We start from the raw sequence: 23,460 nt of genomic DNA on the forward strand, positions 1-23,460 counted from the left end.
AATGAGCAAAGAATATAACTAAAAATGGCTAGTGCTTGAAATTCAACGAAAAGAAAATGAGAAAATATAGGAAGCAAAATTCTCAAGAAACGCTTGCACGGGTTTGGTTTAGTAGTCTGAGCCTCAGCCATTTAGGCGCCAAAGGTCGCGGGTTCGAATTCCGATTACGCCCTTTCTTAATATGGAGTGGTTACTGGCCATTATAGTCCAGAATTACCAGGTATGTGGGCTTGCGGGCGGTCTATATTCCAGATTTTGATAATAATATTGAATTTCGAGATCCAGTAGAGTGTCACCAACAAAAAAATTCTCAAGAAAGGTTTGAAGAAGATTAATTTGACCATTTACTTGTCACCCCATATAAGACGGCAGTGACTTTTGAGTTGCTCTTCATGACGTGTATACAAAATGACAAAAGGCTGTTTGTCTTCCAAGAAGCAAAACGAAAATAATTTCTTGAATTCCCTCTAATTACAAACATGTTTTCTTTGAATCCCACCCATGAAAATGATAGCAAGGGAGATGGAGAATTCAATTTCTGGGGCAGTGAGTCGGAGTGCGGAGAGCGTTTTGAGCAAGAGTTTGATGATAAATCGCTGCGGTTATGGAACACGAGTAGATGTAGAAACGAGGCGTACCCTCTACTACCTCAAAATCATGATTATAGTAATAACATATCTAGATCTCGGCTACGGGAAGCGAGGAAAGAGCTGATGGAGAGAATTTGTGATATGCCAGAGTGCGGTTATGAGCTCTCGCTCAAGGACATTGTTGATCTTGAAGAGAATAAAACTAGCACGACTGAAATGAAGAAACACAAGACTCAAAAGTCGAAGAGAAGCGGCAAGTCAGGTCAGATGTCGAGAAATGCAAGTATGGAAAAGGAAACTTTAATGATCAAGCTCTTTATTCCCACTTCGCTTTTCTGCAAATCAAGATTAAAAGGATCAAAGGTAGTACCTGATCAAAGAAGCAGCAGAAGCAGCAGCAGTTCAAGCTGGTATTTTCATCAACTTTTACGAATTTATTTTTCTGCTTTTATTCGATTATGCCATGTTCTCATTAAAACTTCTCTCGTCTCGTCGACTTTTGCAGTTTCTTCCCCGCTTGCTGGCCTATCTTCAGAACCAAGAGAAGACAGAGTGGACCCAATTTCTGAACAGGCATAAAATTACATTACCAACAAGACTTTTGAACTTTTGTGTTTTAACTTTCCTTACTAGCTTGTAAAAAAAATAAAACAACTTCCCTTGCTAGAGTTTTGATACAGATTATTTTGCAGACAGCATCCACAAACTTCTGAATCTCCATTTGACACCATTAATTGTCCTGTAAGATATCCCTAATGCATAATGACTAATGCCTTCCTGTATCATCACAAGTATATTGCTATATTCCATGTTCAATCTGTTTTCCGTCAAAAAAATTGCAAGAAAACAAGAGGCAAACACACAAAAGGGAAAGAATCGCAGCTATTCCCGTCCATACATGTTTATATCACTTTGAATTTTGATAAAAAGCTTATCTATACAATCTTGTTCGGAGGAATGAAATTTATCAACTGATAGAGAAAAAAAATATTATATTTCAAACCTAGGAACCTAAAAGTATGTACATTTTGTGGCCCAACTATTGACCTAACTTTTTTTTAGTACAAAAGACTGAGGGGCAGTTCGAATCTGGAACTCGCAGGTTTGAACAATACTAACCCAAAATAATTTTGTTGTTTTCGTTCTCTTTAAATTGGCTCCTTCCAGATATGTGAGTGAAATATGATAACATAAACTAACAGCTCAGGTTCTAGTTATCTTTGTCATCCTCGGTGTCCTGCAGTAACGCGCCTCTTACTTTTGCCCTGGCCAAACATTAAATAAGAGGTAAATCTATTGACTGAAATATTACTTGAAATGTAATTTTTCTGACTCTAAAATATTTGATAGTATGATCATCTTTACAAGGTTCTTCAGAAGTATGAAGTTGATCAAGCAATTTTTTTTGTTACAGTTCAAACCTACGAAAATGTACATTTTGTGGCCTAACTACTAACCTAACATTTTTTGTTATCACTAGAGAGGGGGGCCAGATTTGAACAATATTAACTCTAAATAATTTTGTTGTTTTCATCCTCTTTAAATCGGCTCCTTCCACATTCTAGGAATATATGAAATTTCATTTATAATTTATGCAAGCATATATTTTTTTAACTGATGCTAAAAATTTGGACTGAATCTTATGATTCAATGATCGATTTTCGGTTTACTAATCAAGCATTTCGATTGTCGATTCGAATCTCGATTTGACAACTATGAGCATGAACGCGCCCCTTACTTTTGTCCTGCTATAAAACATTTGATAAGAGGTACATCCATTTTAGTGCTGAAATATTACCCGACTAACATGAGATACTGATATATACTGCCCGCACATACTTGTGCGGTGAGAGGCTTTGGGCAGTAATAAGATCTCCAAATCTTCCCTTGTGTTTGTAGAGCCTCAGTTTTCAAGATTATGATTTTAAGGTTTACTTTCTCTCTTTAAAGTCAAAACGCCCAATGTCCAACACTCCAGATCAATGGATAAAGAAAATAAGGTTTTTTTTAGCCATTAAGACTCGGGATCCTCATACTGCCAACACATATCAAATGTGACTAATTGAATACTTTAATCATTAATTTACTCTTTTTCATCCATAATCATTTAGAAAAAAATTAAGCTAGCTAGTCGCCAACTTTACCAAATAGCTAATTTTATTTCAGTTACATAATGGCGAGAGTTTCTCTGCATTACGAACACTCTCCATCAAGTTATTGTCATAAGTTTTACTCTTTGTAAGCATCAAAATAGAAGGCATTGAAAAGAGTTTGTCTAAAAAACATGTCCAGGGATGTAACACGTTTGACTTTGAGATGACTTGTGGGTTTGGGGTCTCAACAATAGGATTTTTATTTTTACTTGGAAGGTTTATAATCCCTTCTCATGAAATTTCATTTTTCTTCTCTTTATTCTTTTAACCCTTTTGAGCAGAAAAGATGAAAAATATTGAGGGCGGAGAATGTCCAACAAGTAAAGTTGTTTCAACAGTAAATAGTTTAGGGGATTAGAGGCGTAGAAACACAGGCTCTGGGGAAAAGCTACATGCATATGCACTCATTCTCCACTACACCCACACTAGCTTGATTGAACTTTATTTTAACACTAATGATAAAGATGTCAACAGTATATATGCATGCTCTGCAAGGTTGTGATTTAAGAACTGAAAACTCACAAAACACATAACTCTTAAATAAGAAGTTAATATGAGAAGTAATAGGTCGTAGAGATTAAAATGTTGAACAAAAATACCTGCGGTATGCGGGTACAACACGGTTAGTAACTTTCTTTGATGTTGGATCTTGAGCTGATCGCTTGTCTGTTTTTTTACAATAGGTTAGCAAAGTGTTACATACTTTCCATTGAAAAAATTACTCTTAACTTTTAACAGCAAAATTCTAACTATCAGCGGATAGGAAACAGAGCAAACTCTGCAAATAAATTGCTGCCAGATTGCTGAGGTAATTACACTCCCAACTAGTTAAAATGAATTAAGAAGAATATGACTAGACTGTATTTCATTAAATAAGATGATGGCATTTCTAAGTACAACTCTACAGTGAGAGGCACAGTTTATGATCACAGATTACTAGAACAGCACATTGTTTATTGTTGTCAACATCTGCAAACCATGATATACTCGTAAGATACAGATATAATTTCAGCACATTACTCTTTTCAAGTCGCACTTTTTACCACGTTTTAGAAAACTTTTGTTCCTAATTTAAATTTTCCAAGGGTTCTCTATGGTGCAAATAACCTTTATATAAAAGGTTAGAAGCTAATTATTGTTCAAATGCCGTGAATGATCGTTTTTCATTTCATTTTGAAAAACTTCATCTATCAAACTGGTATTATATGCACAGCAACAGATACACTTAGTCCAACAGACATATCAAGGCTGTATACATCATAATGAGTAAAGCAAACATATACAGTAAAACTAGAACAATTAAAATAAAAGGGAGCATACCTGGGGGATTTTGTGATCCATTGTCTGAAGAGTTCATCTTTCCTGACTTTTGCCTCTTTTCCGCTTGGCTCTGGATACTAGCATCCTGTGAAACATAAGTTTCAGTCAAAAGAGGTTATGGAGGATCATATTGCAGCCAACAAACTCATATATGACAGCTCATTGGATCATTATAAAAAAAAATCATTTTAACATTTTTATAACTTTTGGAATGAAATATAGATGTTAAACACAAGTTGATAAAACCTGTCATCTAAACACTGACCAAAAATGGAAGTAACCATTGGTAATTAAGTCCTTCATAAAACAAGATCATGTTGAAAGTTCCTAAAGTGATCAAGTAGGTCCTGGACATGGCTGATGGCACTGACAACAAAAAAGAAATTTCGAAACCCATGATGATTTCAACAAATTCCATTAATCAGATAAGTTCTCGATACAATCTCCTTCTCATTTAAGCAAATAACAGCTTTTACATCTATGAGGAGATCATCTCGTTTAGAATCAATAAATTTTTTCTTCGTGTTTAAAAAAATAAATACTTCTAAGGAACTCTTTCTTAAATCATAATAGAACAGTAAAAGAATCCATATATCTAGAATATCTACCAAATCAAGTTATTTTCTTTGACATGTATTAATGAATTTATTAGGAAAGATCCACTCATGGATGGCAATCCCATATATGTTTAATTGCTGATTTTTATTACTATCTCTTGTTATCCTTCTTGAAACTAGTTGTCCTCTCTCTATACCATTCTTACTTCTCTGCACCGGTAATATCATAGCTTAACAGTTATAAGTAATTAATTAGGCAGATATGTCAGTAAATTTTTAATTTCAAATCCCAGCCCATCATAAAGCTCATGGAGGCAAGTCCTTCCAGATTTACATTCAACTAGTTAAAGCATTAAAGCTATCTATCTTTACTATTTGAACTTGCTTGAAGCTTTATACTAAATAGATGAATATATTAACTTTTGCTTACTTTTCAAAGCCAAAAATTGCTTCTTATAGACCTCAAGGTTTCATAATCCAAATTCTATGAAATGGAATTGTTTTAATGACCAGTATAAATTACTAATGAGTATTTAGTGTTTATATACGGAAAAAAATTGATAACAAAAGATTGTGATGCGACAACAAAAGAAGAATTGATTGAAAGAATACTATTAATATTTCACTTGTCGTAAGAATATTGTGTTAAGAGCCTAGAAAACATAAGGAAATGATTCTTTGTGCGAGCCTTGAAAACACAAAGGGATAGGGTTTTAATACGAGTCTTGAGCTTGACTTTTGAAAACACTTATAAATATTGTAAGTGAGCCTTGAAAATCCTTTTGGTTTGAGTTAATCCTAGAGAAACTCAAATTGTGTGTGAACTTTCCAAAACACTCACTTAGACGAGTGAAATCTCAAGTGGTTGCTTAAGATGTAGGAGAGAATTTGCTCTAGACCACTAAAATATAATCCCCGCGTAAGTTCTCCAGCCCTTATCTCTTTCATTTATCTTCTACTTCTTCCCTATTCTTTATAATTTGATTGTATGGTTGATTAAGGGTTGAAGAATTTAATTAGGGAGTATTTTTAAGCAACAATTTCCTCTTGCTGCCTATTGGGGCTTCTATTTGGTGTCAAAGGGGAGTATGATTGAATGGGAGAGGTTGATAAGAGAGAAATGAGAGGTAGTCATTGGTAATTATGAAATATTAAGTTAAACACAACTTGGACCATGAACAAGCTGAAATCATTTATCACTAAAAAGACAAAATGGAGAGAGACAAGTCAAGTGCATATTTGTATTAGAGATTTTGAAGTTGCTACCATTGATTTTTCTATGTTCTCAATTTCTTAACTATTATATTGGTGTAATTTACATTTGGTTTTCATCATTCTAATACCAAAACTATACTTAAATATTCTCAGTCTGTACCTAACAGTAACCAACAATAGATTTACTAATGTAAGCTTTCATCTATAGATAAAAAAATGAGCATGTTCCTTGTGAGACGTGAGGATCCAATTTGTTCTTCAGATATCACTCACTGGATTCTAAAAAAAATGTGTCGCCAACCAAAAACGAGAAGAAAACTTGTTTTTGCATTAAAGATCCAAAATGAGTTGAAAATAAAACCATATGGTTGTTTAATTAAACAGGAAGCATACCTTTTCAACTGATACCACTTTTGTCAACATTGATGCACATTCGTTACCTGAAGACAGAACCAAAGAAACAACTTACAATTACTATATTTTTTTCATTTATAAGTTATAACTAACAAGTATATTATAATCTGCCTAAAGTGAAATCTTAATAGTAAAAGACGAGATGAGCAAGCAAGCGCGAGTGTAATCTCACAGATGCTGAATCATTAAAGAGAGCTAAACCCTTTTAAAATATGAATCACATAAATAACTCTGAAAAGTAATTATTGAGAAAGAAGGAAAAAAAAGACAACCTTTGAGTGTGTTGAAGAGGGCGAAAGATAAACGAGCTATAGCATCATTTGCAGCGGAATCCGTAAGTTTTGGGAGAGAAACAGAAATGAGAGGCATTCCTTTAGATTTCTGAGCCACTAATTTAGCAGATGCTACACCTACAGAACACAACACGAACGGATTGTTTCCTATTATTCATACTCTATTAATTCACCCATTACTATTCCATAATCAAAATTATGCAAAATAAGTAAAAAAAAACATAGAATTTTCGAAATTGAGAGCACATTGTAAAAGAAAGAGATAATGAGTTACCGCCAGGGTTGTGGAGCATAAGCTTAAGATCCTCAGATTGAAGAGAAGCTACAAGGTAGTCAATAAACTCAGACCAGGAGCCCCCAATTCCAATACTATCCCTCTGCATAACAAAATTTAGTTTTTTTTTTATACAGACAAATATTGAAAGAAAAAAACAGCATTAGAAATCTTGAGAAAGGGAAGTGACCATGTCGTCGAGCTGCTCAAGTGATTTAACAGCGGCGAAAGTATTGGAGTGGAAATCAGTAGCGCAAATTTGGAGATGAGAGTCATCGGGAGCGAATATATGCATCAAGAATGGGTAATCTGACGATGAGCACTCGACTTTTGGTTGTGCGTAGATTGCTTTAAACTCTTCAAATCCCATTCTCACTTCTTATTTTCATCAACAACAAATATGTTCATTTTATCCCTCCAAACTTCCACAAAAATTTAAACTATGTTTTTTTAAGTTTTATTACTATTGAATTTATGTCTTGTTACCGACCAGTCGGAGTGAGCATGCTTCGGGGTTATCCGGGCAAAAATTGAATCTCCGAATCGGTACCAATAATAGATTTGGTTCGGAGATTTTATTTTTCGGTACGGTTCCGTGCAGAAGGATTCGATACGGATATCATTAGAACCGAGGATATTATTTTATTTATAACTTGGTCTCTAATATTATGTAATATATTATTTTCACTCTTTAAATTAATTAGCTATTAATTCATTGCATTGATTTTATATTTCAAACTATCACAAATAAATAATCGTTAATAAAATAAAAAGCACAATATTTATGTTTTCATTCGATTTAATATTAAATTTTTGGTTATTTGATTAGGATACTCTTATCATCTCAAGACAAAAACTACTCCCTTCGTCCTAATAGAGTTGTCCACTTAGCTTTTAGGGCTTTTTACATAAACATATATCTTTTGTAAAAATATAACTTTTATACGGATCACAGTTTTCAATATGAAAACTACCATGAACGCTGAATATTATTACTTTTTTACGGACATCATATATATACTGCTCCAAGTCAGAACCTCATAAACCAAATAATTTTCTCTCTCCTCAAATTTCTCTCTCATTTCTCTCTCTCAACTCACCTTTTGTTTTTCGCATCAATCCGCCTCCGTCGTTCCATTTTCATCGTTTCTCTTCCATTTTCCACCTCCGCCGTTCCGTCGTTCCGTCTTCGTCTCGCTGTCATCTTTCTTTTATCGTTTTGATTTCAGATCTGGAATTTTTTGTTAATTTTTTCATTTTTAGATTTGTAATTTGTTAATTTTTTACGGTTTTTTCACCATTAAACATTTATAAAGAGTATTTTTAATACTCATTTCATGTTATGTAGAATAATTTTGCGATTTTATGGAATAAAATTCTGTTATTTCTGCATTTTTCTTGTGTTTCTGCGTTTTTTTATATTCTGCAGAACGATTTGTTAATGATGATTGATTGCTGAATTATTGTAATGTCACAGTGTTGTAGATTTTATGTTGATTTTGTGTTGATATTATGTTGATATCAACCGTTTTTTTTTTAACTTTGGCAAATAAGATAATATTGTCTGTGAAATAAACTAAAAAATTAAATTAAATTAAATTGAGACTATATAATGATATGATAGTATCGGGAAAGAAGACAAATAATGAAGTTGAATTATTATAATGTTACAGTGTTGATATTGTGTTGATTTTTGTTGATTTTAGTATTGGTGAAGAAGAAAATAATGATATGCAATGTTACAATGTTGATCTTATGTTGATATTGTGTTGATATTATATTGATATTTAGTTGATTTTATCATTAACGAAAAAGGATACATTATATGTGAAATAAAATAAAAGAAATTGAAAAAATTTAAAAAAAATAAAAATTAGTGTAAAAAAAGATTGAAAAATTTAAATTAGTTAGTTTATTACATATGTTGATTTCGTGTTGATTTCATATTGATATTAAAACTGGCGAAAAACATCAACAATAAAAAAAAGTCAAAATCCAAAAAATCAAAAAAATTAAAAAAAATTAAAATTAAAATATGTGATAAATATTAAATGCAGGAATATAATTGTGAAAAAAAATGATGAAAAAAAATGTTAGAAAATGGGAGTTAATCTAAAAAGTAAAGTTTTTTTTTCAAAAAGTAGTATAAAAGAAAAGAAAGTTGGTATGAAATGTAAAGATTTAGAAGAGATGGTAAAAAAGTAAATGTTGGAGAAAAAATAGTATTTTATATAAAAAGCCCTAGCTTTTATCACACAGTTTAAGACAAGCAATTATTGTTCAGAGGTTTTGTAAAAATTTCTTACTTTTTTTGTCATACTCCTTTTTAATATAGGGTACCTTTCAATTTACTCATTAGTGGATTTTAAATAGGGGTAATATAGGAAAACTGAGTGTAAAAATTAGTTACTTTTTGAAAGTGGACAAGAATTTTGGGACAAAAAAATTTCTCAAAGTTGACAACTCTATTGAGACGAGGGAGTATATCATTTTTATTAAAATTGTGTAATTGTGGCCAATAATAGAGAAATATAAATATATACTAAATTGTTGATATCAATTTTAAAAAAATATTTTTAATAATTATTAAATTCTTGACAAATTCATATAATTTTTATTGAAATAAATAAATAATTATATTTTTATGTAAATTTATATATAGACTAATATTTCTAATATATATTATTTAATTTTATAAAATAGTTTTAAAGTATAGTAATTCAAAGGCAATACAAATATTCCTAAAAAAAAGGTAATATGAAAATAATTATCAAATTAAAAATAGAATTATATATATATATATATATATATATATATATATATATAATTTTTGTTCTTATGTTATAAGTTCGGTACTTCTGTTCTGTAAGGTTCTCGGTACGGTTATTTATCTAAAATTCAAAACCGTACCAAAAAAACAATTTCGGTACGGTTCGGTTCGGAGAAAGTCAATGGTCAACAGGTATTTTTCCGGTCATGGATATTTTCGGTCCGATTTTCAATTCGATTTTGAAGATATCCAGGATTCTTGCACACTCCTACGCGAGCCACGTGAAGGATTACGCGAGCCCAGACAAAAGAAAGGCGAGTGTCGTATTCACCTATTGGGACGTCTGATTGAAGGATCACATCACTCCGTGATTTCTGCCGAACATGGGTAACCCACGATCAACGGTTATCTTTTCACCAAGGGCTATAAAATCCTCGTCTCCGGCATTAGCCAGAGCTTAATTTCGTATCTTTAAAAACTTAATTTTACTTGTTAATCTCTCAGTCAATATGCTAGTTTATTGGAGTTGTTTCCAGACTCCAGCCTGGTTCCTTCTGACTTTGTTTCATATTCAGGTGCTCGGTCAGAGACCTATACATTTTGAAAGTTATCATTTGGTGCGGTGAGCGTGAAACACACCTCAGTTTTAGTTTTTCGCCATGGAAGAAGAGAAGAGATGTCACGATCCGATTTCTCAAGTAGAGACCGGTGTTAGGGAATGTGAGTAGTAGTTTCGAAACCCGTAACAGGCTTTAAAATACTGTAATTTGCTACTTTATAAAACATTATGATTAACAAATTACAACCTCATTTAAAAATAGTTTCAATATAACTAGTTTGAAATATAATCATAACATATATAATATGTTTATAAAACATATGACCTCATTTATAAAAAAACATTTTTAAAAAAAAACATTGGAGTTAAAATGCTTTAACATTTATACATAATTATTAAACCATAAGATTACTACGGTCTTTTAGAATATAAATTTTATTTCATGTCTCGTATGAAATGACTCTCAAGAAAATAAATTTTGAAAGCTTTTTTTAAATCACTCTAGACTTTGTTGTAAAATTAGATGGACAATGTGATGAGTATAAAACTGAGTGAGATCACTTTATGTAAATTAGAGTTTCTTGAAAATATTCTTAAACCTCCTTTTCATTTGAACTCACTAGTTAACACTCTTTTGCAAATAACATGAAAATATTTATATAAAATATTTCGAAAGTCGATAGATTTATAAATGTTTCTATAATATGACTATTGACTTATGATCACTTTTATTTAACCTCACCTATATGATATCGATAGTAAAGCCATTCTATGCATTCTATTCAGCTAACTTCGTTAACTAAGCCAACTGATGTATCCTCACATCGATAGTAAAACCAACCGATGTATTATATGCACCTGACATCGTTAGCGAAGTCAATTGATGTATTTTATATGCCTGAAATCGATAGCGAAGCCAACCAATGTATTAAAAACTCCTGATATCGATAGTGAAGCCAACTGATGTACCTTATTCGTGTTATACCAATCACTCTCATACAGGTCGTATAAAATAAATAGTTGACTTCACCTGTATGATGACTCTTAACTCAACCTATGTTGTATATCGACCAAACCAACAATAACATATAGCAGGTATAAACCTAATCATACTAATGCAATATGAATATTAACTAGGCGATATATTGCTAATGTGTCCCGTCTTGGGAACAAATACTGTTAATTTTGTATTCTTAATTATTGAAAGTTCTTTTCATACATTATGCGTATTCATAAATTGTATATTATTCATTCATGTTGTGTATTATGTGTATTTGTTTCATATACCTTATACATAGTATCTTTATTATGACTCATGTACTAACAAACACAACACGTTTTAAAACAAATAACAAACAATCCATAATTTAAACATACATATTTATTCACCTTTAAAACATAACTTAACGATATGTATAGTATATAGTATTGTGAGCGGAGCGGGGTTTGGGGGTCGCTCGCCCATACTTATGGCTGACTTCATGATTTGGAAATGTTTGAAAATGTAGTCGCCATCTAGTTCCGTTAAGAAATGTTTTTCATACCGATTAGATAACTAAACTCGCTTATGAGATTATCATGTATCATATCAAAAAGATCGGGTTCATGGACATTTTACTGAAACTCTACTTGACCTATCGATTATATTTTTATTTACTAGGCATATCCGGTTATTTCTCATCTCGACATTCATGCAATTCATAAAATAATGTATTAGAAAGTAAACACGTATGCAAGCAATAAAGGAAAGCAATAAATCATATAAGACCCGCATACTTGATCTGAACCAGTGTATGACGTAAGTAGCAGGTACTTCTAAGCATACATCTAATCCTGGGATGTCTATCAAATCAGATTAGTGGCTGGCCCAAAATAAATTGGGACAATGCCCCTTATAACATAAATTAAGGTTCTACAACTAATTACATGTCCGTAGGCTCAAATTTATTTTTCCGAGCTAAATTTACCACAGAGTTGTGAATACTATTAAACCTTGAATGTAAATTTTTTCATGTATCGACATTCATGCAATTCTTAAAAAGAACCAAACGAAGTGGCAGAGAGTATTAAACCTTGAATGTAAATTTTTTCTATTACTAATTCAATTGTCTTGTATAAATACTTGATAAATAAAATATTTTATTGATTAGCGTTTGCTTTAAATCTAATAATATAATTTTTACTGAAACTAAATCTTATCTACAATTATTTTATGACCGAAATATTTTGAATTTTATAACGCTTAATTTAAGTTAGTAATTTAAAATATAGCCATTTTAAATTATTTTTTGTATATATATTAATGTTTGTAATATTTTTTTTATCCGACTTTCTGTTTAGATAAATACTAACAATTATCCTCAATAATGATAAATAATCAAAAAAACTAAAAAAATTACTTTTGTACTTCATCCGTCCCGTAAAGATAGAAAAATTGCATTATCATAAAAATTAAAAAGTCTGTGATTTAGCTACAGACTCATCTGTCACTAATTATGAATTAAGCGATGAATTTAGAGTGCTGTTAAATTTCGTCGCTAAAACCAGCTATTTTAGTAGTGTTGTGAGTTATTAATTAAACCTTGTAAAAACTGTTTATTGTGAATTAGGAGTGTAGCTTTATAAAAATTGCAAGTTAGATGTTGAGCTTATAAAAATACCATTTTTATGTAAATTGTTCAAATGTTATTGAATTTACAAATCTTAATTTTTTATTAAGTAGCGGATGCAATTAGATTTTGAACCCAGACACTTTAAAATTGCTTTATCAATTTCTAACTTGCTTTCTATTCTTTATTTAATCAATTTATTAAATTTATTTAAATAACACCCCCTTTTAAAGTTGTATTTGGAATTTCACAACATGATCAAAAATATAGAATAAAATTGAAATCAACTACAATCAATTATTTTTTGTAATATCAATTTGATCATTGTGTCAAAATATTTTGATTCTCTCACAATTTTAAATTACAAATGAATATGATATAAATACATAGAGAATCAAACTTGATATCAAACAAAAACTGAAAACATGATTTGTTAGATATCATGAAAGAAAACATGAAATCCAACGTAAAAGAGAGTGTTGTGCCGATGTTTATTCTTGACCACCGCGGCACCTATTGGTTCTTAAGCAGCCACGATCGTGATTGTAAGCCGGGGTGAGCGTAGCCTTGTTGTTAGATTGGCAGCCAGGTAGCGAAATACCTCCCGGTAGTCGACATAAATCACCTTCGGGGTTAGGGCCGGGATGTTTCGGAATTGCTTTGGCTTCTGTACAGTTGATCAATGCAGCTAAAGCTATGATAGCCAAACAAAACAACCCTACCCCTCTCTTTCCCATCATCTCGTTTGCTTTCTTTGTTTGAGAATTTAATAAGCATGCACTTGGGAGTTTATATAGACATTTTTTAACAAAAAATTGAAATTGAAATTGAAAGTTGCAATTTTGCTATATTTAGTATCGTTTAATATATTTTTGTTGTTGTTTAACGTTCACCCACAAGTCTTGTTTGTTCTATTATTAGTAATGAGACTTGTGTAGTTAGTAATGAGCAAAATCATGATAAAATTATATACATGCTAATTTTGATAGTTTAATTTGTTAATTTGTTGAAGTTGGGAGGGATGATTAACTTCAACTAAATCAGTAATAGTAATTTCAATTTTTTACATCTTCGTGTTCTGAAACCTATCTATTTCATATATCTTTATCATAAAGAAGAAGAAGAAAATATACCAAAAATGAAGATAACACATTTGTGCTTCTATTTATTATCATATGAAAAACAATTATTTTATTTTATTGTATAACTATCATATGAAAAACAATCATTTTATTGTATAACTATCATTTGTGCTTCTATTTATTATCATATGAAATTCAAATCCAAAAATGAGATTTGAATTTGTAATATTTTTGTTTGTTGGTTAACCATCGGTGTTAGTATACCGCTAGGTAACTAAAATCGTATTTCTGAGATTAAAAAAAATATTGTTGAAAATAATAAGTCATTTTTGCAAAAAAAAAATATACAGATTGTATTTTTCAAAAAGAAACTGTGAGATAGCATTTTTGAGAATATTTTATTTTTTTTGGTATCTATCTAAAATGGCCTTTCTTTAATGGTTTACAAAAACCAAAGCCATTACATAAATATTGTCATGTTTAAAGTCATACATTAAAACTATAAACCAGTCAATATTGACATAATCAATTCCAAAGAGTAGCTATTTTTTCTATTTTCACAAAGAGTAGCTATTTTTTCTATTTTTACGAAACAGAGACAAGAGGGAGTACTTTAAATCCAGATCATCCAATCATAGTTTTTTTAGACTAATGTAAACAACTTTTAACTATGATAGAAAAATGTCAACTTTAACTATTTGAAATGAGGATAAAATTACTTTGATTGAGTAAGTGATTAGCCATAAAATAAAAGAAATTAATGATTGGTAGGGTTTAAGAGATTGTAGAAACACTTGTTATATGTCTCAATGAAATTATTCTTGCTTCCTTATCTCCTTTTCCCACTGCTGTAACCTCACAAACCTTAGCAATAAAACTCAAATTTAACAAATTTCTCATCTGGAAAACTCAAATAATGACCAATATTCAGAGGGGTTGAACAAAGACCAAATGCTATGCATGTATGTGACAAGCCCTTATCTTTGTTTAAAACTACTTCAGCAATACAAAACTTTCTATGGCATTCAAAAAAATATTCATGTTGTGTTACAGTTCAAGGATGTACTATTTGATATGGAAAAGTGGTGACTCTGACATTACAAAGAAAACTGACTCCAATGTGGGTAAAAACAAACAAATATGAATTGCAATTAGCAACTAGAACAATAAGAATACCTAATCTCACCAGGAACACAGCCTCAACGTTGCGATGCAATCATCAGAATTTTGCTCAACCAATGGCATATGCGAGCGACTCTGACTCTTTAGGCCGCCACATGGATTTTTCAACATAAAGCAATCCCTCCTTGTCCTTAGAGTAGGTCATACGTACCTCCCACTTCATAGACCTCGTTATGTTTTCCAGCTCGGTAATTGTCTCAACATTGTCCCGGACAATTAATTTTCCACCTGGTCTAAGTATCCGATCAACCTCCACAACCACAGATACTAGACTGCACCTATAAGAACCAAAAAGACAAACATCTGAACACAGGCTATTGAACCGTGGATTATCAAATTACAGGCAATATCAGCAACAAGAAATTCAAAAATTATCAAATTACAGGCAATACCTGTTTATGATCTTTGAGAAGAGATGATCTGCATGGAGAAGATCATATGTTCTTGGGTAGGTGTTAAATGATTCACACCAATCATGATACATTCCAAAAAGACCACGTTCATAAATTATCGGTAGAGTATCTGGGGAGTCTACTGGGACCACATTCATGACCCACACGTTAATATCCTTTAGAGCGGCAGCAAAACTGCAAGTAAATAATACAATTCATTTTTAATGTTTGCTTAAGAACCTTAAAAACTACGTAACAGAGGACTAGTAAAATATCCAGTATAAAGAACAAAATATGCAAGGAGAATAGACAAGTTTTATTTTCTTTGTTTTGCTTGAGAAATTAGCTCTCATCGTTAATAGTATAAGTCATAAGAGAAAGGATAAATTGCTTACCCTCCATATATAGATCTCATGTCCATGACATTCCTCACAGATGACCATTTTATTCCTAGTCCATTAAGATAGGACTTAGATACCACTCGCTTCCAGTGCTCATAGTCTGCAGCAAAATCCTCCGGTTCTGGTTTACCATAAACTCCAATTTTGGAACTCAACATCCAATAAGGAGCTTGCTGCAACCTGGCAGGCCATTGCTCTGGCCACTTTGACCCACGTTCTGCTGAATCTACTGGGACCTTGTGCATACATGCTTGTAGTGGTACATTCCTAAGCAAAATACAAAAATACATACAGCTTACTTCAGTAAATGGGCATCAATGGATTGTAGTAATCACTCGTGATATAAACAAGCATTAACACATTCCTTCATTTAAGTTCAAGGTGATTTTCAGTAACCTTCCTAAATCATATGCATAAATTTGCTTTTTCGCATACGTTCAAAGGAAGAGAACGATATTCACAAGATAGAAATGGTTCTTATAAGCAAAACTATGAAAAGCAGATCCAAACCAATAAAAAATAAGAGCAGAAAATAAAAGGATTTAAGCTCCTGGTTAAAGTTTATTATTACCAGGAAGCATTCGGATCATCAGATGCTTCACAGAGAGGAGGCTCTTGTTGTGATCTTTTCTCATAGCAATCATTGGAAGTAGGCTTCCTATATGTCGCTACACCCACACCATTTACTGTATCCTTGGTAATGGAGACAAGTTGCCAGCACATGTCTTTGGTCAGTTTAGTCATAGCTGCAAATAGTTCCAGAAAAAAATACACCCAGTTAGGATCAATCATAGTGTCTTAAGATATCATTACAGATTTGGTTGTCGAAGCATCTACCTTTCCAAATTTCAACATCTTCCGGAATCTTCTGATAAACAGGAGTAGCAGACCAAATGAAGAAACCGCCAGGTCGCAACACTCGATTTAACTCCAAAAGAAGTTTACCACCTGCAAGTACAAATTTTTCAATGAATATATATATAAAAGTCGAATTATATTTTAAATTCATCTTTATTGATTCTGTAGCGTGAAAATGCAAAGTAGAATAAAAGAACAGTGTGGGCCTAGCCTAGATGGTTAAGGCGTCTCCAAGTGCATCAAGAGGTCAAGGGTACGAATCCTACTTCCGTAACTAACAACTAACATATTGAGACTCGAAGAGTCATAAGCTATCTTTGAAAAAAAAAAAGATCACCACATCCTAGAAGTTTATCTAGCAGAAGAGAATAGAACAAGAAAAAAAAATAAGAATAAAAAACTACATAATCAAAAACCTGAATGAGCTAGGTACCTACCTTCGATATGCCATGGGACTCTACATCTTGCACAGTGGACAGCATCAAAAACTCTTGCTGGAAATGGAAGTCTTTGTGTGCCCATCACAGCAGATATAGCAGGGATTCCTCTTTCAAGAGCAAATTGGACTTGCGCTTCATGTTCATCTTTAGGAGCAAAAGACATTGCAAGCACATCTCTCTCAAAGAGATAGCCACCAAAGCTAGCAACTCCACATCCAACATCCAATATCACGCGGGAGCGTTTTCCCCATGCAATGTCGGGCACAGACTGCACGACAGATATTTCAATATTAAGATTAAAACAACAGCAGGGCAAATAAAAAAATAAAAAAAATTATGCTCACTCATGGCTAGAAACTACAGTAAGGAAATAAGAAGTTCAATCTTAGACATTGATTATGCTGAAATTAGAAATAAAATGCCAATTCCCACTATTTTCCTTTTCATATGCTGTTTGGGGAGGGGATCAAAATAGGGGGAACTTTTGTTTACGTAAAATAGTATGTGCTCCATGCTGACTTACAAATATATTCATAAATCAATTTTTTTTCTGCAACTATAAATAATTTCCTTACTCATCCAGTATGAATTGCTCCTCTAATTGAATTAATCGGTCTAGATTCAAACACACTACTTTTTTGCTATGTTTATGGACCTAAATTTTCAAGACTGATGCTTTATTTAAGTTCTGTCTCTTGCTTGAAGTTACACTCACTCTGACACTACTTTTGCATTTTTTCCATCAGTTCCTACACCATAACTCCAGGTAGTTTCATCCTAAAGTACTCCCATCCTTTACTAATACTAAAAGTTGGAAACTCGTTTCCTAAAAAGAAACCCGTTTCCTATATATAAAAAAATTCTTAAATAGTTAAAAAAACTCTAAAAAAGGTTACCTATAAATAAAAGAACCTAATCAATTACTCATAGACTTTATAGATATGGAATTTATTGATATGTTATATTTGTTAGATATTCAAATAATTTATCTTATTAATTGTTATAATAGTTTACTTATATGAAAATACATTTTTATAAATAAAATTTAATTATATATATATATTTATATATATTATATAATTTTATAACTTTTAATATTTATAAATATACCCCTATATTTTTACTATTACACGTTACCCCCACGTTTCCGTTTCCTATATTTTGAAAAAATCCGTTTCGCCGTTTCCGTTTCAGTTTCCGTTTCTGTTTCCGTGCAACTTAGTCAAATACCATTCTAAAAATCTAAAGGGCCTAGAAAGAAAAAGAAATAGCAACAGAAATGGAATGAGATTTACCACTTGCACATACAAGCTTAATGAATGTATGTCAGACAGAAGAAAATAAAAGCAATGGAAACCGAACGGATTTTACCAAATACAAGTTCGATGAAACTAATGAAAAAGACACGTCATGTAGCACATTCAAAATCTCTTTAAACATGTATAAAACAATGTGTTCAGGAACATGAAAGAAACTAGGAGTCAAAGGCATCAAGCTGCATAATAATGAAATTTATACATACAGAAGTTGACAGAAATAAAACTACAAGATACAAGGTTCAAAAAAATATGGGATATGAAGAGAATGGAGAATAGATAACAATTTTTTTTTCAACAAATTTCACCTCATTTATAAAGTCAATGTAATGGAGAGCACCATGTTTAAACTGCGTCCCACCACCAGGAAATGTGAGGAATTCGCCTGAAACTTTCACCCAGTTTTGATGCCCTTTAATTTCAGCTAGTTTTGTGTGAGGAACATTATGATACCATATCTGCAGAAACAAAATGTATCAGTTGATAATGATAATAAGAAAAGCAAACTGAAAATACAATTGCATGAACTAATTTTGGATACACCTTTTCCCTGCTTTTGGGCCACTCAATTGGGCGTTTATAGCCTTCAGGAAGTTGGACAAGGCAGGTTGGAGGCTCTTCAGGACAGTGCCTCTCTCGATGCTCATAGTGCTTAGTAGAGCGTAGACTCCTAATTGCTTGCAAATTGTCAAGACATGGGATGTAATCAGGTCCAGCAGTGACATTGCACACCTTCCAGTTGTAGATATTTTGCTGATCAGAGGATTGTTGAGCTTCTTTCTCGTTCTTTGACTCTGCTGCTTGAGTATTCCATGCCCCACTCTGAGTGGTAGTTTCATTTGAAAGCTCTGAATGATCCCCAGAAGGAAAAATATCATTAGAACTCTGGTTGTTAGCCTGCCCATCCGTGCTTTTTTCGGACTCCTTATCATCAATAAGATCCACGGACTTCTCATCCGTCTTACCATCCTTAGTTTCAATAGAATTATCATCTGATTTTGTGTCAGTATCATCAGTATTAAGTAGCTTCTCTGTCGGAGTGGTCTCGTCTGATTTCAAATCAGGTTTAGAGTTGGTATCTTGTGTATTTTCTTCAGTATCTTCTTGTCCAGCTGTACCACTTTGAGTATCACCAGAATTTGTTCCCCCAGCTTCTGAGTTTGTTTCTCCATCTGATGTCTTAGAATCCACATCCTCTGGATTCGAAGTATCAGAAGACGTGTTAGCTTCATCTGGCTTCTCCTCGGGTTTTTCTTCTGGCTTCTCCTCAGGTTTCTCTTCTGGCTTCTCCTCAGGTTTCTCCTCGGGTTTCTCCCCGGGTTTCTCTTCTGGCTTCTCCTCAGGTTTCTCCTCAGGTCTCTCTTCGGGCATCTCCTCAGGCTGCTCTTCAAGCTTCGGCTTTTGTGCATCTTGATTGGTAGATGTATTTTCTTCCTGAGGTTGACTTGCACTGCTGTCTCCCTTCGTTGCATCCTCAGCTCGGCTGTCGGGCACTTGCTGGGGAACATCATTGATCTTCTCCTGAGGAGGCACATCTACAGATTGAGCAGGAACTACAGACGAGGAAGTCATCATCCACACCCCAACCAAGCAGAGCGCCACAAACACCACAATGGTGACGGTGGAGCAGTAGTTCGTGGATTGCCTCCTCGCATCAATCCTAGTATATTTTCCTAACGCCATTTTCGTCGATCACTCGTTCAAAATCTAACCCGCCACAGATTAAATCCAAAAACAGCCTATCACATTACAATTGCACTCAATTCATATAAGATTAAATAAAAAAAACGTTATGATCTGAAATTAAATGTTAAAAAGAAGACATAAATAAAAGGAATAGCTGCATTAAAGAATCAAAACATGGTGTAATAATCTAGAGAAATAAAAGACAAAAAATGAAATAGATTTAGATCTGCAGTTGAAATTGAAATTTCAAAGAGACAAGAGCATAAAAATGAGATTAGATCAGATGTATATGAGCTGAGTTACCTTAAAATTGTTGTATGAATGTTAATTGTTCATCATTTGTGGGTTGAGGAAGGAGAAGAAATTAAATAATGAAGTTATGTTATTCCTACAATTAATGGATTGAAAGTGGAAGACAAAAAGAAAGAGTGAGATACTGTGTGAGAGAGACGAGACCCACACACACACAAAGACGCGCCCACCGTCAAATCAAACACATATAGAACCAAAAATTCATCTTATTTTAAGGCAAAAGGTACAAAAGAAAAAACCCTTCAAGTTTACTCAAAAGTACAAGACAGCCACTTAACTTATTTTTGACACAAATAAACCCTCACAGTTCTAAAATCGAACAAAAAACCCCCTCCGTCTATAAAGAACGTTAAGTGGGTGAAGTGGCACTAGAAAAAAGTTCAAAAATATCCATAATTTTTAAAAATACTAACCAATTTCATATGTCAATTCTTTTTGTACTATCCCACCCGCATAAAAGGTTCAAAAATACCTTTAACTTATAATACATTCACTCAAACCCTCTTTTCCAATAATTTTAAAAATAAAAAATAAAAAATATCTTTCCGACCTATATTCTGACAATTTTCCGACCCGCCGCTTTCCGTTATTATCTTTCCCAATCTTCCATGGGGAAGACAGTCTGTTTTCCCCAATCTTCCATGGCTGGTCTTTCTTGGGGAAGACAGACCGTGTTTCACATGGAAGATTGGGGAAGACAGATCTGGTCTTCCCCAAACCAGCGATAGTTGGCCTTCTATGGAAGACCAGGAGCAGCTGATCTTCCATGGAAGACGAGCAGCACATTTGTGAAAGCGAGTGGTGACGGAGTGCGGCGGCTCTCCGAGGAGGCGGTGCTGGAAATGATTAATTTAATTTTTTATTAATTAACTATAATTAGTTTTTAATTGATTTAATAAAAAAATTAATTAAAGTTAATTAGGAAGAAGATGGTCAAATAGTAAAAAAATAATATAAATATAAATTTGGTAAGTATTTTATAAGTTAAGGGTATTTTTAAACCTTTTATGAGGATGAAATAATACAAAATAAATTAAAATATGAATTTGGTAAGTATTTTAAAAATTAAGAGTGTTTTTGAACTTTTTTTTTCTAATGCCACGTCACCCATTTATCATATGTTAGTCAACGGTATGGACAGAGGGAGCTTTTTGTTCGATTTTAGAACTATGAGGGTTTATTTGTGCCAAAAATAAGTTAATGGGCTGTCTTGTACTTTTGGATAAACTTGGAGGGCTTTTTTGTACCTTTTGACTATTTTTTAATTGGCTTAATTACTTAAAAAAATTCCACCTTCGACTTTTTTTTCGTTTATACCCTCACCTTATAAAAAAGTCATTTGTACCCAATTTTTAATTTTTAAATTTCATACTAAATGTGCTACGTTATCACTATCCAAAAATACTATAATTGCCTCTTTTCATTTGAAAAAAAGTTTAAGATAATCCTTCAGTTTATATTTATATACTAATTATATGTATAATATAACCTTTTATTTAAGGGTTAATTACATATAAAATCACCACCTTTACACGAATTTTCAAAAATAACACGACCTTTAAAACGTGTCAATTCAGGGCATCACCTTTCATGTTTTTTCAAAAACAATACGGGCACGTTTTTAGATAAAATTTTGCTGACTTGGACACCCAATGGGAGCTCCACGTGTCATACCACGTCAACAAAAACACCACTAAAAATATGTTCATGTTCTTTTTGAAAAGAAATGTAAGGTGGTGCCCTGAATTGCCACGTTTTAAAGGTCGTGTTATTTTTGCAATTTCGTGTAAAGATGGTGATTTTATATGTAATTAACCCTTTATTTAATTGTTTTTAATTTTTTCATCATTTAATACATTAAATTGTCATTATATTTTTGTATTGGATAGAGATGAAACCTAAAAATTTAAAATTGGGTACAAATGATTTTTTTATAAGGTCAGGGTATAAATGAAAAAAAAAGTTTAAGGTGCGAGTTTTTTTAAGTAATTAGACCTTTTTAATTTGTATAAACTTTCTTAATTTATACAATTATTATTTATTTAAATAATGTTTTTATATTTGTATCAATTTGATCATAGAATTGATGTGTTAAACATAAATTACTTTAGAATCGAGATTTAATTAAAAATACTATTTAATGCTAATAATATTATTATTAATTGTGATTATGTCGTGCATTAACATTAACTATATAAAAATTACTCAAAACAATAATATTAAGCAGAAAATTTAAGGGTTAATTCCATAAAAAATTGCGATCTTTACACGAATTTTCATTTTAATCACGACTTTTAAAAATTGCCATATAAAACCATGATCTTTCATTTTTTTTTAAATCTATCACCGACTATTTTTCCGGTAAATTTTACTCTTTATTTTTTTTCAAATCTGCCGGATTATGGTGGCCACGTCATCAAAAATACACCAGAAATTGATTTGGTGATAGATTTGAAAAAAAAAATGAAAGGTTGTGGTTTTATATGACAACTTTTAAAAGTCATGATTAAAATGAAAATTCGTGTAAAGGTCATGACTTTTTATGGAATCAACCCAAAATTTAATATTATTTCTTTATAAGAATGTAAAAATATGCTTGATTATATTTAATTAAAAACTTGATAAATGTTCGCATAACCTCTAAATAGGGTGTAAATAATTTAGTTGATGAGAATTCTATTGGCTATCTTATTGATACCGACCTAAAATATTATGGACCTCTAGGACTATAATAAGATCGCCAATAACTAGTCACATGCAATAAAATAATAAGACCAACTAATCTACATTTCTAGAATGTGGAAGAACATCTCCTAATTTTTAAGACCAACTAATCTATATTTCTGGAATGTGGAAGAACATCTCCTAATTCTGGGAGATGTACTTACTAAAGTAAAACTACTTTATTTTCTGATGATTAAAGATGCATTTACAAAAGATTAATCTTTCTCAACACAATTTATTTAAATTATTAAATTTTAATAGATATTTAAGTTAAGCATCAGAGTGGTTTCAGATACACAAGCTTAAAACCCTG

The 23,460-nt window shown here is 32.2% G+C and overlaps 3 protein-coding genes across 7 annotated transcripts; 1 reads left to right on the forward strand and 2 right to left on the reverse strand.

Moving 5' to 3' along the window:
* Positions 1-318: 318 nt before the first annotated feature.
* Positions 319-7,276, reverse strand: LOC126657485 (uncharacterized). 3 transcript variants are annotated; one of them, XR_007633345.2, is made up of 9 exons: positions 7,007-7,276; positions 6,817-6,919; positions 6,522-6,659; positions 6,229-6,275; positions 4,064-4,148; positions 3,343-3,409; positions 1,710-1,855; positions 961-1,329; positions 319-801 (listed from the first exon to the last, which is right to left on the reverse strand). XR_007633345.2 is itself a non-coding variant. In XM_050352181.2 (7 exons), exons 1-7 carry the CDS (start codon positions 7,184-7,186, stop codon positions 1,801-1,803), a joined length of 675 nt encoding a protein of 224 aa, XP_050208138.1. In that variant the 5' UTR covers positions 7,187-7,276; the 3' UTR covers positions 1,476-1,800. The 3 variants fall into 3 exon arrangements, 1 of the variants encoding a protein (XP_050208138.1); XR_007633344.2 differs by having other exon boundaries at positions 961-1,367; XM_050352181.2 differs by lacking the exons at positions 319-801; positions 961-1,329 and having other exon boundaries at positions 1,476-1,855.
* Positions 480-1,269, forward strand: LOC126657486 (uncharacterized). The gene is made up of 2 exons (XM_050352183.1): positions 480-1,000; positions 1,096-1,269. Exons 1-2 carry the CDS (start codon positions 480-482, stop codon positions 1,157-1,159), a joined length of 585 nt encoding a protein of 194 aa, XP_050208140.1. The 3' UTR covers positions 1,160-1,269.
* Positions 7,277-14,841: 7,565 nt separating the features above from the next.
* Positions 14,842-20,593, reverse strand: LOC126655241 (probable methyltransferase PMT26). Of its 3 annotated transcripts, XM_050349319.2 has the most exons (10): positions 20,415-20,592; positions 19,781-20,164; positions 18,969-19,720; positions 18,734-18,883; positions 17,107-17,377; positions 16,649-16,759; positions 16,383-16,557; positions 15,806-16,078; positions 15,411-15,605; positions 14,842-15,296 (listed from the first exon to the last, which is right to left on the reverse strand). In XM_050349319.2, exons 2-10 carry the CDS (start codon positions 20,106-20,108, stop codon positions 15,068-15,070), a joined length of 2,484 nt encoding a protein of 827 aa, XP_050205276.1. In that variant the 5' UTR covers positions 20,109-20,164; positions 20,415-20,592; the 3' UTR covers positions 14,842-15,067. The 3 variants fall into 3 exon arrangements, with proteins under 3 accessions (XP_050205276.1, XP_050205274.1, XP_050205273.1); XM_050349317.2 differs by having other exon boundaries at positions 18,969-20,132; positions 20,415-20,593; XM_050349316.2 differs by having other exon boundaries at positions 18,969-20,164; positions 20,415-20,593.
* Positions 20,594-23,460: the final 2,867 nt, after the last annotated feature.

Source organism: Mercurialis annua, linkage group LG7 (assembly GCF_937616625.2).
Source record: "Mercurialis annua linkage group LG7, ddMerAnnu1.2, whole genome shotgun sequence".
Lineage (NCBI taxonomy): Eukaryota > Viridiplantae > Streptophyta > Magnoliopsida > Malpighiales > Euphorbiaceae > Mercurialis > Mercurialis annua.

Bases quoted from the DNA above. Each gene is read 5' to 3' on its own strand.
- LOC126657486 (XM_050352183.1), top strand. From the start codon at position 480: ATGTTTTCTTTGAATCCCACCCATGAAAATGATAGCAAGGGAGATGGA. The intron at 1,001-1,095 runs GTATTTTCATCA...CGACTTTTGCAG, and splicing joins AGCAGCAGCAGTTCAAGCTG to TTTCTTCCCCGCTTGCTGGC.
- LOC126657485 (XM_050352181.2), bottom strand. From the start codon at position 7,186: ATGGGATTTGAAGAGTTTAAAGCAATCTACGCACAACCAAAAGTCGAG. The intron at 6,660-6,816 runs GTAACTCATTAT...TGTGTTCTGTAG, and splicing joins TATGCTCCACAACCCTGGCG to GTGTAGCATCTGCTAAATTA. The intron at 1,856-3,342 runs GTATTTTTGTTC...ATGTTTGGCCAG, and splicing joins GTTGTACCCGCATACCGCAG to GGCAAAAGTAAGAGGCGCGT.
- LOC126655241 (XM_050349317.2), bottom strand. From the start codon at position 20,108: ATGGCGTTAGGAAAATATACTAGGATTGATGCGAGGAGGCAATCCACG. The intron at 16,079-16,382 runs GTAATAATAAAC...TATTTTGCTTAG, and splicing joins GATGATCCGAATGCTTCCTG to GAATGTACCACTACAAGCAT. The intron at 15,606-15,805 runs GTAAGCAATTTA...ATTTACTTGCAG, and splicing joins ATGAGATCTATATATGGAGG to TTTTGCTGCCGCTCTAAAGG.